Source organism: Arvicola amphibius, chromosome 11, assembly GCF_903992535.2.
Source record: "Arvicola amphibius chromosome 11, mArvAmp1.2, whole genome shotgun sequence".
Classification (NCBI taxonomy): domain Eukaryota; kingdom Metazoa; phylum Chordata; class Mammalia; order Rodentia; family Cricetidae; genus Arvicola; species Arvicola amphibius.
Window position 1 is genome coordinate 118883239 of NC_052057.2, and position 17144 is coordinate 118900382.

Consider the following 17144-nt stretch of genomic DNA (forward strand, 5'->3'; position numbering starts at 1 on the left):
CAGGCAAATCTCTGAGTTTGAGGCCAGCCTGGTTTACAGAGCGAGTTCCAGGGTTACACAGGAAACTCTGTCTCCAAAACAAAACCAAAACAAAAAAACCAAAAAAATAAGCTACTGACTTATGAAGCCTAAACTTGCCTTCAATAAATTGGCCAGTATAACAAGGTATATTTACAGTCTGTTATTTATAGTATTTATTCATAACTGAAAAGCAGCACTTTAGAAGAGTACTCTTAAAATATTAAAACGTGTGAAAAATCCTACATTGGAAAAATCATGCAGTTTAATGTGAAGAAGGATGCTTAAAAGAAATCTCACACTAGCTCAGAATTGAGAATAATAGATAGTTATTTATTTAGGGGTAGACTCACAAATCAATATCCTCTGCTTGAAAGGAGAACAGCAACCGAATCCTGCAGCTGGAAAAGAGGCCCGATGCTCTCTTTACATCAGCATAAACAGTGTAAGTGACCACGTCCCAGTGGGCGGACAACTGAAAGGCTACTGGCTGTAGGATTTCCTATAGCATCAATAAATGGAAATAACACGAGAGCAGGCTCACAGTGGGCTGTACTGCACCACATCATACTGTCCTATAGGGAGCTGCCCACCCACAAACAGGGGTGACTGCAGCAGTAATAATACAAGCCAGAAATGTTAAGTAAATTTGAAAGTACCTTTAAATGTTTATTTCATTATAAACATAAGTAAAACATGCAAATACTGAACTAAACACTAGCTCTGAACCTACAATCAACTAGATTTGTCACTTTGAGAATCGTAGGCCGACCCGTGTCCTGATGGCGGCGAGCTTGTCATCACGTCCGACCACGGAAAGCCACATGCTTCTCTTTCCTCCTTCCTTCCCTTTTTCTGTCCTATGGTCAGTGCTAATGTAATACTTAGTAAATTGAATACAATACATAATAGGGAAATAGTACTCTCTACTGTATTTCATACTTACAAGCTATAAAAATAAGTTTTTCTGTATATAAAAAAATGAAAGAATAATAAGTATTACAAGTTTTAAAAAGTATGACTGACATCACGGCTGTGTCACAATCACACCCAGTCCTTAAGTTCTGTAGGCACAGCTTAGATAAGAAATCTCTCATCCACTAGAGTTTTGGTTGCCAAATTCTTTTGTCCTACTGTATTGCGGATAAATCGAAAAATCTGGAAAAATAAAACAGTTGAGAAGGAAATTAAAGATTCATAAAAAATTAAATATGCAATTAAATTTTAAATATATAAATTAGTCAATTTTCTCACCCTTTCTTGTCACGAATGAGTATTTTAATTACTTGATGCAATCATTTTAAAACTATAAAATATTAGGAAATACTTTTATGAATTAATATATACCTCTCATATTCACAAGAACATACTTTTAAATACTTAAGGAAATTTTTTAACTGTCTAAAACTAAAGAAACATCAAAAGCATCTCCTTGGTAAAGACAGAATTTGTGCCTGATTCTAGACCTCTGTGCAGGGATAATAAGCCCAGGCCCTAAGGCGCGCCTTCCTCCATGCAGGCGGTGTCCGGGTGCGGTTAGCAGCGGCACTTCTGGAGCAGCTGCCTTCTTGTGAACTTTCCACCTCAGAGGTTTCCCACTCAGTGTTTACTATGCACAGGTGAGGTTGTGAGCTGGCGGTGTGCAGCCCTGAATGGCGTCTCTAGGGCTTGCTGGTTTCTGTGTGAACGGGACTCTTATAAAAACTAGCGCTCATTTCTGGCATGTAGGAGACTGGTAGCTAAGTATCTTCCTGGTTGCTCAAGGAACTTCTGCCCTCAAGTGGAGCCTGGCATTTTACGGTGCCCAGGGACAGAGTGCAGAGTGTGATCTCCTGAATGGCTCCTCCCTTCCTTGGCAGGGTTGATCATATTCCAAACATGCCCGAAAACCTGGTCATACATTCTTTAAGAATATAAATACCAGAGGGAGGAGGGATTATATGGGCAAAGGGGTCAAGACCATGATGGGGAAAGCCACAGAGACAGCTGACCCGAGCTAGTGGGAGCTCACTGACTCTGGACTGACAGCAGGTGAACCTGCATAGGACCAAACTAGGCCCTCTGAATGTGGGTGACAGTTCTGTGGCTTGGGCAGTCTGTGGGGCCACTAGCAGTGGAACCAGTATTTACTCTAGTGCATGAACTGGCTCTTTGGAGTCCATTCCCTGTGGAGGGACACCTTGCTCAGCCCTGATACAGTGGTGGGGGGGGGGGGAGAGCTTGATCCTGCCTCAATCTGATACACCAGACTTTGTTGGAGTGGATGGGGATTGAGTGGGGAGAGTGGGATGAGGGGAGGAAGGGGGAACTGTGGTTGGTATGTAAAATAAAAATAAAAAAAATAGAAAAAAAAATACCCACACTTCTAACACTCTACTTTAAAGGAACCCAGAGTATGTGTGGAGATTTACCTCTTGCTGCAGGTACGTGAGGAAGGACGCTAAAACAAAATTCTGGCAAGCCAAGTCCACAACACAGAAGAACAACAGATCAAAGATAAGGAGCGTGGCCTCGTTTCCATAATACAGCACGCTGCTGAAAGAATGGCCTTCGTCTGCAAAACCATGCATAAGATACAGAGTCAGGTTAAAGTCCTGCAAGGCACGGCACAAGTGTTCTAGAGTCTCTGCCTCAGTTTCCTGCAGTTTTGTCCTCTTGTGCACTGCACTGCACACGCAATCCTGTCCTTTGTGGGATGGGAACACCCCTGTAAAACACCTGATCAGTGCTGCAGACCCCGCTACCATGGGAAAACTATCAGGCAGACAGACACAAGTGCTATCCACAGTTTTAGGGGTTCAGAGAACCAACACTGCCAGAGAAGTCCGGCAAGGGGCCTGTTTAATACAAGGCGGTGACATTGGGGAACTGGTGCCATCTGTCACACTGTAGGGGCTAGGAACGAGGACGGTCAGTTTGTGGAAAGTCACTGAGCTGACAGCAAGACCCTTACAATGTATGCACTTCTCTATATACACACAGGCATGTAACATATATATGCAAAAAACACACCAAACTCACGTTCTCCTGGCAACCACTATCTCTTCTAGCAATGACCTGCGCACCTTCTCTGTCTCCCAGGAGCTGCTCCCTCAATGGACACCTCTTCCTAGACGCCCCAGCCACCCTCAGTACAGAGCAGTGTCTCTCTGGTTAGGGAGGGCATCGACTGCTCACTAAGTGGGAACCGCAGCTGGAAATCTGCATTTGTCTTCCTTTCCTTTCTTCTTTTTCATTAGTTATGGGTGTCGATAACCATGGTGGTGTATATGCGTGTGTGATGTATGCAAACCTGTGTGGGAGTATACATGTCTGTCCACACATATGATGCATGTGGATGCTAGAGGGTGTGTGGTGTATGCACGTATGTGTGGGAGTATACATGTCTATGCATGCATATGATACATGTGGATGCTAAAGGGTGTGTGGTGCATGCATGTTTGTGTGGGATCATATCTGTGTACATATGATGCATGTGCATGCCAGAAGAAAACATCAGGTGTCCTGGATTCCCACTCTCTGCTTTACAGCTTTGTGACAGGGTCTCACTCAGGTTGGACGTGCGCTGGTAGCTGGTAAGCCCCACACCCTTATGCCCCACCACCCCTGCTGTGGCAATGAAGCTACAGACACACATGTGGTCATGGTCCAGAGGTTACAGACACACATGTGGTCATGGTCCAGAGGCTACAGACACACATGTGGTCATGGTCCAGCTTTAATTTAACTGGTGGTCCAAACTCAGGCCCTCTCCACACACAGCCATCTCCCCAGCTCCTTTCTTCTTTATTGATGAGATCTCACCATGGCACTCAGGCTGACCTGAGACTTGAGTAGATGGAATTACAGGGGTGCCAGGCCCAGCTTTGTTTAATTTTTCTTTCCTATTGCCTTTCCCCTAACATCTCTGGTAAACCCCTACTCCCCTCTCCTGGCACCTACCCATAACTCCCCTCTCCTGGCATCTACTACTCATATTCTGCTTTAGGCTCTCTATATGCGAAAATTCCGAAAACCCTTTAGAAGGTCATACTAAGTTTAGAGTGAAGGGGATTTAAATAATCAGAAAGGTCGAACAACACTTTGAAGTTCACAAAGCTAGCAGGTGTCGATTGGGCTTTAACCTCAGGACAGAAGACTCTGAAGCTGTATTCCTAATGCCGGCTCATTTCTCTAGCTCAGCCCACACCATGCTCCAGAGTGTGATGCATTCACAGACGTCAGTAGCCGGCTCACCAGCAGAACTGCTTTCACCACGGCCTCACCAAAATAAAATGGACACAGAAATGACTCTAGTCCCATGAGGCTGAGGTAACAAAGTTCTCTTGTTTCTATAAAATTACAAAAATCAGTAAGAAAACAACTTAAGCTCCCCCCGCCTCCCCAGACTGCAAGGCCGAGGACCGTTGTAGAAGATGCTCCTCTCCATGGGCTCCATGAACTCCATCCCCAGGACTCGCTCCAGAAGCAGCTTATCCTTTATGAAGTAATCCATTTCCTTATGAACCTGGTTTGAGAAGACAGTCATGGAAAAAACTGTAATAAAATAAGTGTTTTCCAATAAACACAAAATGAGAAGCAGAAAAAAAATGAGGAATGAATAATATATAAGAGAAACTTCTGTAAAATGAATCACTACACTACTATTTATAATAAAAATATTTTTAGAAAAGTTTTAAATCTTAAATTCTGTGAATATATTTAAGGATAGAGATACTGGAAATTGATTTATAAGATGCCTTTAAGAATACAATCATAGTGTAAGCATTTCAATGAATAATAACATTTTGGTGACATAAAATTCTAGTACAGAAATATTTAAAAGGACCATAACTTGCTAATGGGCACATTAAATTCACATCTTTTATACACTCTAACTTTCTCTTGAAACCATACATTGTTAGTGACTGTAAATGTCTTTTAAAATATTATTCATAAGTATTAAATGAGAGAGAAAACAAAAACAGCAAGGGGTTCCCTGACATGGCTGAAACTATAACTGAACCCCCATTTAACTTTTCAAAAGCAGCAGACGACCGTTGCTCACAGACACCAGCGTACATACATGATCGATGAAAGAGCCAAGGAACTTATTCATCGCGTGGTATGCTTTTACACTTTGTTCGAAAGTGCTTGCTGATGAACTCAGTAACCTGGCGGGGCCATTTCTCTAATATGAAAAAGAGAAATGTATAAATATAGCAACACACTTTGTTATGTACACACTGGAAACACACGTGAACAATCCTTTACAAACCCTTGTTAGTGTTTCATGGATTCTGTCGTAGTGCTGTCTCATCTGATCAGAAACTGCAATCTGGAAAGTCTGCCCATCCGTGTTGGGTACCAAACCTCTTTGGCTGCACAAATTTTCCTGAAAAATTTAAAGGATTTACATTAAGATTAAAAACGACTGCAAAAGGCCTTTCTTAGGAAGAGAAGCACACATTTTCTTTAGCTGGTGTCACATGTCACAAGACTGATTAACCTGGTGGTACTGACTTGAGACAGAGTCTAACGTTACTCAAGGTCCCCCCATCCCTCCAGATTTGGCCATGGTCCCTGCATTGTAACCCACCTCCCCTGTAGGTCCCCACGGTGACTCCTCTACTGTGCTACCTACACTGCCCGGTTCACCATGTATTTGGCATTCTTAGCTCTCACTGTGATCAACCTTACTGCTTTTAATGTTTGTGGGAAGACTCAGTGGTGAGTGTTATGGACAGGTCGTCTTCTCACAAGACTGAAGACTGCCAATCACAAGCACGAGCGTTGTGTGAGCTCGTGGCCATGCTGGTTTCTGCTGGTGGCTGTGACACCCGCTCTCCCATCTCAGAACTCAAGGCTCTGCTGCGTCTGACCATCAGCAAACAGCACAGCACTTGGTTTCCACAAATTTAAAGTAAGAATGTATGCAATGAGCTTCTGTTATTTTAAATAAAAAGTTCAATTAAAAGAGTACAGATAATTGTGGAGAATGTCTAAACTTTGAAGAAATCTTTCACGCATCTGGACTAACGCTATTTAAAGGACTTCACTTCCAGACTTGCGTCCTAACACGTGGACAACATAGGATCACAACGACTCCTCCTTCTCGTCACCATCACATCCGAGCAACTTTCCTGTCATCACGTCCGCCATGAGCCAGCGGTGTGTGGGGAAGGGGGGTGAAAAGTGGCAGCACAGAAACGGTGCCCAGTGCACTGACAGCTCTGCTCAGCCAGTGACGACGGAACCACACCCTCAGGGATCTTCACAGCTTCCACCTAATGATGGGGGTCTTTCAGGGCTGCTTCCCTCCCTCGCGCTACCATCACTGGGCACACATCATGATCTGGAGCGCTCTGGGGCCCAGCACGTGGCCTCACGGACCTTGGTCATGTGTGGAGTGAGATTCACTTCTAGCTGACCTGTGGATGCTGCCCAGAGGGGAAGACTCCATTCTCCCAGCTCTCCTCTGAGGCATCTTCCCAGTCATCTAGGCCTTCATCTTCCTCCACATCTTCAAAGTTATTGCTATCGAAACTGTCCTCATTGTCTGACACGACACCCTTATCACATGAACCATGCACCACAGCCTCCTAAGGCACCACACATGGGCTCCCATTTTTAATAGAAAAATTTCAGCACCTACTTCAGAAATTTTTTTATTGTAAAGATAAACCAACTTACATAATAACCTCCAACTTTTACATGTATTCTCCTTAAAATCTAGAATCTAATTAGCTACTCATATTTAGAATTTTTGTTGAGTTAAATCCATATAATCAGTCAAAGAATTAAAAGTCCTAAGAAGCTCCTGGCATATATTACTCAAAACATTTCCATTTGTAAAAGTTTACTCTAATAACAATTGCTTTATGGACACCCATTCTTTAATGCCATTAACTATTAACTTCAAAAACTACAGTACGTTGAAGAGGGAAAACCATGTTTTTGGATATCAATACTGCTAACATATCTGTTATAAGTACTTCACCCAATTTGCTGTCTTATTTATTACTGATACATGTGTACTATGTCACCAAAGGAAAATCAATTTTTACTCGCTTCTTAAGGCTTTCTATTCATTGTGCTTTAAGGCCATTCCTCAGCCGGACATGGGCTTTTTCAGGGGCTTATGGTTTAAATGATTACAGGTGACCTTCCAACTCCGTCATTTCTAGGAGCTAGGAGAGTAGGTCAGCACCTGGATTCTCCAAGTCACCCTGACGAGTGAATCACGAGTCACAGATGCAGGCTCAGTCGCCCTGAGGCTTTCTTCTTAAGTGTTTCTAGTTTTGTGTTTTGAGGAAGTTATCAGGGTGTACAGCAGAAAGTACACCAGATCAGTCACCCCTCGGGTTTCAACATTACCAACATTTAACTAATCTTTGCCTCATTTATCTTCCCAATTTTTTTTAGAGTATTTTAGAGCAGACTTCAGATCCTGTGATTTCATCTGTGGATCTCAAAAAAGATTTAATAAAACAACTATCATTGTCATTTTTATACCTAACAAAATTAATCATTGCTTAATATAAGCTAACATTGAAACCATTAAATCAGATTTTTCCTGAAGACGGAATCAGGATCCAAAGTCCATAGCCCGAGCTTCACTGATCTGTTTCACAGGCTTCCCTCAGCACGTGGCAGCTGTCTCCCACACCGTCCTTCACATCCCAGCTCTGTCTCCCACACCGTCCCCTTTCTTCCCTTCCGTCACTGGTGTGTTTGAAACAGCCATTTGTTCTGTGGCATTCCACACTGTATCTGCTAAGCAGTTCCCGCAGTCTTTGTCATTTCCTATAAAACTGCAATTAGATCTAGAGGTTTGATTACGGTTAGGCTCAATTTTTACATCATATCAGGAAGTGTACAATGTCAGCTTGCCTCATTCTTAACTAGGAGGCAGTGTGTTCACACTGTATCAGACTGACCCTGCATCCCCGCTCCCCCTGACACACACTCGTGTTAGTGTCCACTGTGACAGGAGCACACGCTCACGCCTCTATTAGTCACTGTGATTTCCTCACTTAAATGCTCGTCCTCTTCCCTGCTGAGGAAGAACTTTCTTCTTTTGCTTGATATTACAGGAAACTACAAAATAAAACCAGACTCTTGTATTCAGGGTCATGAACAGGTATCCCTGCAGCTCTCAAAACACCCGTGAGCATTTCAGGTTCACTTTAACATGGGGAAGAAGTGGACTGTATTCCTACCGCCTCTCTTTTGAGGTTCATGTTCATCTCCTCCATGTTGGTGTCTGCGTGTCCGTGCACTGACCTCCCGTGGATGTAATACCCGAAACACCGGTGTGACAGCAGAAACACGGACACCTACACAAGGAGAAGAAGTCAGAGGCTCATCCACAAAACCCCAAACCAAGTTTTTGTTAAAATCATTCCCTCCTCCAAAAGAATAAGTACTGACTGTTTAAGAAGTACACAAAATGAAAACCAAGGTGGTGACGATAATAAAGGTTTGCTTTGTTTTTATAGATGGAAAAAAGACAGGACTTGTTTTCTAAGAAAAGAAGACATTCTGAAATATAAATACATTTCAGGTGCTGTAGGATCAATGAATTATTAATTATTCATAATTAAGAACTGGATAAAAAAAGAGAAAAGCTAAGGCAGGAGTATTAACTTGTGGAACAGTATATCTATTTTTCAGATTAAAAGCTGGTTGGAAATTAGATTAATAACCCAATCATCACAACCAACTTGTTAAACTGCAATAGCACTGCTTTGTCAGATGTGTGCACACACTGCAGTCATCTCTAGACACACCGCGTCTGTCAGATGCACACACTGCAGTCATCTCTAGACACACTGCGTCTGTCAGATGTGCACACACTACAGTCATCTCTAGACACACCACATCTTGCAGATGGACGTCCGCAGCTGCAGACAGTCATAAGGAACTCACATTGCTCATGGAGCACAGGTCGACGAACTGCCGGATTTTGTCTTCTATAAATCGCTCGTAAAAGGCCCCAAAGAAGAAAACCTGAAACAGTCAGTCAGGCCATGAGTGTTTGCCAACCAAGCATACAGAGGCTCTAAAGGTTTCCACAGGATAACATCCCACTTTTCAGTTCTGACTCTAACCTCAAAGGAAGGGAGATTCAGAACTATGTCAGAAGTTACTGAGTGAGTCCATTTTGAATTTTAAAAACTTATCTTGCTAACCAAACAAGGAAAGACAAAGATGGAAAGAGAGTGACTTACAAAGTTAGCATATATTAGTGCTGGGGAGAGCTTTCTGCACATGTGTAAGGCCCTGAGTCAGGATCCCCAGCAGCCACATCAGAAGCCTGGTGTGGAGGTATGCAGCTAACCTCAGCACGAGGGTGGAGACGGGCGGGTCCCTGACTCACTGAGAGACCCTCAAGAAGTATAGTGGAGTAGCTGAAGGAGACACTGGATGTTGATATTCGGCTTACACATGTACACACATACAGACGTACATCTACGTGCACACGCTTATACAAACAGGTATGTATACTACCCACTCATACATTTGAATAAGTAAATGTATTGCCGGTCAAGATAAAATTTTTCTCAAATTTTTTGAGAAATTGTGAATTTCAAAAGCCATTAGAAACTTTATGGATTTCAAATTAATTCTGAACAGAATAGCATATAAAAACATATTTAACATTAAATTTTAACTATTGATAATACATTAACTTTCAAATGAAATACTTTTAAGTGTTTATATAGATTTAATAGCAATACTAGGTAAGGAAATTTTATGAATTAAAGTTTCAATTATAGACCTTTCTAGATGTTCCAGAGAAACCTATTTCCTAACTGCCCTAGAGCTACCCACTGCTCTGCCATGCTGAGCTGTCTCTGTTGACTATCTCATATCCTGTAGATATCGTCATGGCAACGCCTCACACGCCCTCGGCAGCTCTTGTGGGAGCATCCCCATGACTTCAACACAAGGTCTATTCTATAAACCACGCTAAATGAAGTCTAGGAACGGACTGGACCCTATAGCAGCTGACTCCTGGTACCGACCAAACAGTAATGGCAGCAATAACAAGTCAACGGTACACATGCACAGACGTGTACACACATGTGCGCTCTCTCATACACACACACACACACACACACACACACGCTCTTCTTTTTCATGAGAAGAAGGTGGCAGGGAATGGCTTGCCCCCCTCTTCCTGTTTTGCTTTGTTGTTAATTAAATGGCAATTTTCAGATGGTATTCTGTGAAATTCTCCCTGACAAGGCTACTTTAAGATCAGATGAAGTAGGTATGTTTGCAAGACACAGCACACTCATCAAAGATCTTATTTCAAATTCTATTTCCTATGTGTTGTCCTCTCCTGGTGGCCATTCACTAACTCTCACCAGCCCAGCTGTGCAGCTTCAACTCTGAGCAGTGTTACCAACACAAAGAAGTGTGCATTTCTCAAGCCAGTTCTCAGCTGGGAGTGTGGTATAGCTAGAGCGCTTGCTGGCGTATGTAAGGCCCTACGTTCAGTTCCCAGCTCTGGGGAAAGCCTATTCTCAGTTATGGAATGCCACTTGAATCCAGTTGAAAGGAAAACGATAATTTAAACAGACACAGGTAAAGAAAACACTGTCTAAATAAAGATAAACAACAAGAAAAAGAAAATACCCGAAGTATACAAGCATATCTGGCCCCTTAGTTACATTTAAACCAGAGTCTCCAAAAGACACTTCAGAGTCCATAATGAATAGGAAGTAACCGTGAAACCAAACTGCTGGGTTAATCCCAGTGCTGCCAACTCTAACTATAAGACTTAAAGCAATCACTTAACTCTCCAGAGCCTCAGGTCTCCTTGCTTGTTACATGAGGATACTGCCTTAACCCATCTCTAAAGGCTAAAGCACAGACTAAGTAGTCAGTGTGTGTAAAGCCATGGATCTCCCAGTGCCTGGATCAGGATATAACACAAATAGTTATTGTTATTGCCTTTGTCACCTTCTTTCTGCTGTAGCACTCAGCATTTTGAGAGACGTTGGTATACAGGCAGGGCTATAAACTGGCATTGTACCTACATACAGTCTCGTTACCTGTATTATCCCAATCACCAGCCAGATAGCAGTGGCCACAGCGTATCTCAAAATGCGGCTGTAAGGTGCCACGTAGTCAGACAGGTTTCTAGAAAGGCTGGAGGATGAATCCATCAATGCTAAGTTTTTGAATCCCACAACCTGAAGCAAAAGGAAAAGTGAGAATTTACAGACATAGGTAAAGAAAACCCTTCCAGACTAAAAATGAAATACTCTTCTCTATTCACCTTGAAAAACTAAAACGCCCAAGGTTGTAAACAGCAGGAAAACCAAGACACTATTGCAAACCTAAAACTACCAAAAAGTTAAACAAATAACTAGCAATTTATAAGTATTTAACATGTACCCTTTAGTACGCTAAATACTTTCTGTATTTCAAAACAAAATATTCCAAAATGTCTTCCAAGGAATGTATGTCCCTTCCTGGATGAAATGAAGCCACAGTTAGGGAGGTTTGATGGGTCTATCACACTGACTGCCACGGCTCTTCTCCTTGGAAAACAAGGCCCTAGGTATTTTTACAGCAAGGTTTCTATACAATTCTATGTTCTTTAGTGTTTTGCAAAGCTAACTGTGGAAACATATAATACCTTTTCAAGTTCATCAAATAATCCCTTTTTACTATTTTGGGGTTTGAAGTACGCTCTCCTTGGCTTAGGCGAGGTTGGAACCTGCTGTGCACATGACCTTGAATTCTTGAACCTCGTCTACTTCTACCTTCAGAGAGTTGGGTTACAATCCTGAACTATTCCATACCCAGCTTCATCCAAATAGTATTAAAAAAACAAACACTGCTTTATCAAAAAAGTATGGCTATGAGGGAACAGAAGTGCTGTTTAATTCAGCCACTCTACTATACATGCGTATATTGATAAACTATGCTGTCAGTAAAAACACATACTTTGTGTGGAGGGGCTAGGCCAGAGAGTAACTGAGGGCCTCATGGATGCTGAGTAGCTGCCGTATTACTGAGCTGTAGCCTCCTTCCCCAGAACTACCTGGAGAAAAAGGCCTTGGCATGTTGTCCAGGCTAGCCTTGAACTTACTCTGAGCCCAAGCAGAATCTGACCTTGTGAGCCTCCCACCCCAAATTCCCAAGTAGCTGGGCTATAGCAAACATACAACAGTGGTTGGTTCTGGGGCAGGGGTAGGAATATGGGTCATTCAGAAGGAAGATTTTTGAAAATACACAGATGGGATTACCTAAAAGCTACCAAAAATTAAAATCTGTAATGATAATGCACATGGGTATTTTATACGAGTTCATCAGGAAATTCTGCTGCAGACCACTGGTACAAAAGCTACTCCCTAGAAACCCAGAGTGTTCAACTCCATGAGCCACGAAGAGGAGTGGTGGGGACCCGGGGGCTGCAGGGGGGAGGAGCGAGCGGTTGACTGCAGGACCAATGCATGGCTGCAGCAGAATGAAGAGTCTGGGCTTTGCAGATGAGGAGCTCAGGAGGCAGACGTGGTGAGTCCGTCACACAGTGTGGACGCTCCCACAGCACTGCCCTGTGCACTCAGAGGTCCTGACGGCGCACCTTCCAGGGACTCGTCCCGACTTTGTTTTATAGGAAGGATCAAGGGGAAATAAGGACATGTGCCACAGAACAAGCTCCACCGTCTGAGAACTCACTGTGAAGGGCTAATAAGCTGCACTCAGCCGCTTCAAATGCCCACAGTACACAGTTTATACCTCCAAAAAGAAGAGTGTGCTGAGCACTTGGAAGAGAGGATTGGTTTTCCTCACAGTCTGAATCTCATTCCATTCATTTGCTACAAAGTATGTCCTCCATATGCTCACAGGAACAGTGGCGCTCCGGACACCGCCCTCACCTGGGGGGGAGAGGAAACGTGTAAACACTGTTCTCCTTCACCCTGCAAGGCAGCAGCAGGACTCGGCACAAACACTGACTTCAGTTACCTTCGACAGCTTTAAGAACTTTTCCTTTGGGCCGCTCCCAATCAATAAAGAATATATCTATGGTAATCTGGGAGATGAGCTTGTGCAAAAATTGTAGAGCCTAAAAATAACACACAACAAAACACCTGAAAATATCAGTATTTACGACTGATTATAAAAACGACAGTTCTTTTCAAAGCGCAACACAATCACAAGAGTCACCAAGGGCACAGAGCTGTCACACACCTATCCATTTACCTCTTTTCCTTCTGTCCTTAAAATAGGAGCATGAAAAAGCTGAGCTGGCCTTCTGCCCCTCCCTACAGGCCCTTTGCTTAAATGGCTCCCTTCCTCCAGGCTCTACATTCTCTGACTTCTTTGTGAGCAGGGTGCAGGCGCGGTCAGTTTAGACCCAGTCTCATTCCTGGGCACTACTGATTGAAGAAGGATAAAGCCAAGCAAGGGTGGCAGCGTCCTGAAGTCCCTTCCTCAGTGGTAGAGCAGATGGGGTGAAGCCCCAGAGGAGGGCACGCCGAGGGGCGGCTGCCACAGGAGGAGGGGAAGGATTGACCGCAGTTTCTACAGTCCCAGCTCTCGCCAGCGCTGGCTTCCACTCTTCACTGACAGAGACAACATCCACGATGGAAGGTTGTTTGTCCCATGTGAACACATTCCAGATTTTAAAGGAAAAGTTCAATATTGAAATATCATTTTATCAAATTAGCTACAACTTATGATTTCTCAGGCATATTTATAATTTCTTTGAAAAAATGATTTAAGGCATAACTTCAAAAGGGATAAGTAAAGGCACATTTCCTATGTAAAATAAAAAGATGTATGCTTTCTTTCAAAACCAAACAAAATTTATGCCAAAAATCGTAAAAGCATCTGAATTTGCAACATGCACTAGCTTCTTAGCAGGCTTCTGAAACTGGGTAACCTGTCCTTTGACACATACCTTCATAGCAAAGGCACACCCCACATAGGTAACGAAACGTTCTTCCTGAGCCGGCATCGGCAGCAAGACAGAGACAGACTTCTGTGCCTAAAACAACAACCACACCAGGCTCTCAGGACACAGTTTACAAGCCAGAGGAAGCATCCTTTGGAAACAGGCATCCTCAACAAAAGGCACACCAACGGGTGGGGAGCTTAGTAGCTGCCGTGATGAGCTTGAACAGAAATGTCCCCAAACAAAAGTAGTTCTATTATTAAAGCAGTTTCTAGTTATTCAGAGCTGGCATTCAGGTGAAATTCAGAAACTGACTCACTTTGAAGAAAATAAGCCAATAGAGACCAGTTCCCACTGTGACGATAAAGAACACATTGGCCAGATCACCAGCATAGTACACCAAGAATTTCATGACTGTCTGCAATTTAAAAAGAATTACAATTGTTAGAGATTCCATTTATTAGCTGTGTATTATATTTATTTCTGCGGAGGGTTCGCTCTACTTTACTTTTATCATATGTAAAATGGGAATACAAAAGTGCTACTTCTACTTTAAGAATGTAAAGTATGAAAACACTTTCTTCTCACTGTGTGTGCGTGGTCTGGGTGCACGAGTGCTGACTGCCAGGAAGACATTTAAAGGTCAGAGGATGATGTTGTGGAGCTGGGCTTCTCCTTCTACCTTTGTTTGGATTTCAGGGATAGAACCCAGGGTGTGGCGCGTCCCTTTACTTTACTGAGCTGTCTTTTTCATTTACTGTTTTAGAATTGTGCACGAGTACACGCAAACACCCACTTGTGAGTGCATAAGAGGGCAGATCCCCTGCAAGTGGAGTTACTGGTGCTGTGAGCGGTCAGACACGGGTGCTGGTACTGAGATTGGGCTCTGCAAAAGGCAAGTACACTCTTAATCACCAGCCCTCCGGCCCGCCAAGTATGACTTCTGATGACACTGATACACTGGCCATCTGTATGCACACACCACAAAGACCACTGCGCACCTGCTCTGCGTCTCCTGACTCCTCCTCATTTCATTCCTCTTCCATCCGCCTCACCTTCGCTTTATGATAAAGTGGAAGCTGCTTCCAAATTCCCTAAGTTGGGAATGGCTACCCAAATCTATCTTACATATTTTCACAGTTATTATGTAGTGTTATTATTTGTCGTGCAAAAAAAACCTGATGCTTGCTCACACTAGGGATATACTGAGCTACATCTCTGGACCCCAGTGAGCTTTCTCGAATGTAAATTAGATCACGTCACTTTTGTTCTTAGAAACCTACAATGACTACTCACTAAATTGCTGACCCACAAGGTCCTCCCAGTACAGACCAAAGTCAGCTTCCTACTTGGCTCCTGAGTTGCCCACTGCACAGGCCCATGTCAGTGCGCTGTGGAAAACAACGGCCGTAGCTTCATCAACCACTCTGCCCTCTCCCTGCCAGGCTCCGAGGACAGCTGCTCTGCTGTACCCATGCCTGTCGACAACAGACCCTGGTGACCCCTGTAGAATGAACATTTTAACTGTCACCTGTAGGAAGGGCCTTCCTTGTTCCAAATAGGAGCACAAGCCCTTTGCCCTGTCACACACTGGCTTTGGAGTCAGGAGGACGTCCTGGCTAAACAAATTACTACAGAACCTTTCTCAGGCTCTTGGTTTGCACAGAAATAACACCTGCTGTTGAGTTACTACAGACATTAAGCAGATAATCTAAGCTCTATTTCCCTTCTATCACAGATAAAATGGGAATAATAAAAGTGCTCTACTACATAGAGCTGTGTGAAGATTAAGTAAACTATACATATAAACCTTAAAGTGTGCCTGGTGCATAGAAAATATTCAAGAATGTTAGTCAAATGTTAAAATTCTTAAAGATTAAATAAGAAGTAAACTATAAAGCTAATGGAGTAAAACCTTCTTTGGTGTTGAGATGGGCAACTTTCCTAAACAAAAGAACATAATATATATAACACACCCTAAATTCATGTGACAGTGTGGAAATTAACTAGACGTTAAATGCTAATTATATACTGAAAGTTAAAGGCATGGATCATAAGTAGCTCATAAATTTGTACAAAATTTCAGCATGAAAACAGAAATGGATTTAATATTTTGAAAAGATACCTCCTTCATATTGAATATGAAAAACAAGGACCCTAATAGAAAAGTGAGCAAGAGTAATCTAAACAGTTCACAAAAAAGAGCCTAAACCTTTAAAAAGTCTATAAAGGGCTGGAGAGATGGCTTAGTGGTTGAGAACACATCTGTTCTTCCAGATGTTCAACCCCCAGCATCCACATGGCCTCTCACAACCATCTGTAACTCCAGTTCCAGGATCGGACGCCTCTTCTGGTTTCTGTGGGCAGCAGGCAATGACGTAGTGCACAGGAATACATGGGAGCAAAACACCAGATGCGTAAAATAAAACTATAAAGTATATGAATAATAAAACAAAACAAAATAAAATCCACAGTGACATCTTAGTATATGCCACTCTATGGTACAAGCATGCTAATGTAGGAAACTATCACGTACTGGCGGGAATGTGGGCAGGCCCTGTGTGCTGGGAAGGAAGTGAAACTGCATACGTTCTATGACCTCAAACTAAGCTTCCTAACCTGAGCTCCAGAAATCAGACAACGTTCTTACTCATCTTCTAGCTGTGATTCAGAACAGCCAAACACGAAAAACCTCATTTAAGAACTGGGTGTACCTGTAAATCAATCATGGGGCTCCCAATGCGCCTTTTCCACCCTGCTGTCTTCAGAAGAGATGACAACACAGCCAGCCCACCCAACACACCCAACGCAATCTGGAAAAGGAACAGAACAGAACAGAAAACAGTTTAGAACAAACATAATTCCTCTCACTGCTCCTAAAACCCACTGTGAAGGTAAAATTACTCAAAAATTGGTGGGGAGCAGTTGAAAGGACATGGGAGCCGAGCAGTGAGAAATTCCAGGGGCTTAATTCGGGGAAAATTGAGCAAGAAAATGAATAGTAATGAATTACAAAATCACCTAAATTAAATATCCATGAAGTCATAGTGACTTAAATAAATAACTGAATAAATACTGATGAGGGCAAAAGGGAAAGCTTCGCCTTATAATAAAGTTCCAATTTATAAATTTAGAAGAAAAGAAGGAAATAATAATAAAAAAACCAATATCAGGCAAACACCACAGTGGTACTTTCTGCAGACAGCAGCACCAGTGGGCAGCAGCA

General features: G+C 42.8%; 1 protein-coding gene across 1 annotated transcript in view; it reads right to left on the reverse strand.

The window, feature by feature from the left end:
* Positions 1-662: 662 nt before the first annotated feature.
* Tmem67 (transmembrane protein 67) overlaps positions 663-17144 on the reverse strand; it is a 37794-nt gene continuing 21312 nt past the window's right edge. The window contains exons 16-28 of the mRNA XM_038348282.1: positions 16633-16731; positions 14238-14336; positions 13925-14011; positions 12988-13087; positions 12760-12899; positions 11064-11204; positions 8929-9009; positions 8220-8336; positions 5276-5392; positions 5084-5188; positions 4423-4525; positions 2430-2572; positions 663-1176 (exon numbers count right to left, since the gene is read on the reverse strand). Coding sequence (XP_038204210.1) covers positions 1096-1176; positions 2430-2572; positions 4423-4525; positions 5084-5188; positions 5276-5392; positions 8220-8336; positions 8929-9009; positions 11064-11204; positions 12760-12899; positions 12988-13087; positions 13925-14011; positions 14238-14336; positions 16633-16731 — 1413 coding nt within the window. The 3' untranslated portion in view covers positions 663-1095. The remainder of the gene's footprint in view (positions 1177-2429; positions 2573-4422; positions 4526-5083; positions 5189-5275; positions 5393-8219; positions 8337-8928; positions 9010-11063; positions 11205-12759; positions 12900-12987; positions 13088-13924; positions 14012-14237; positions 14337-16632; positions 16732-17144) is intronic.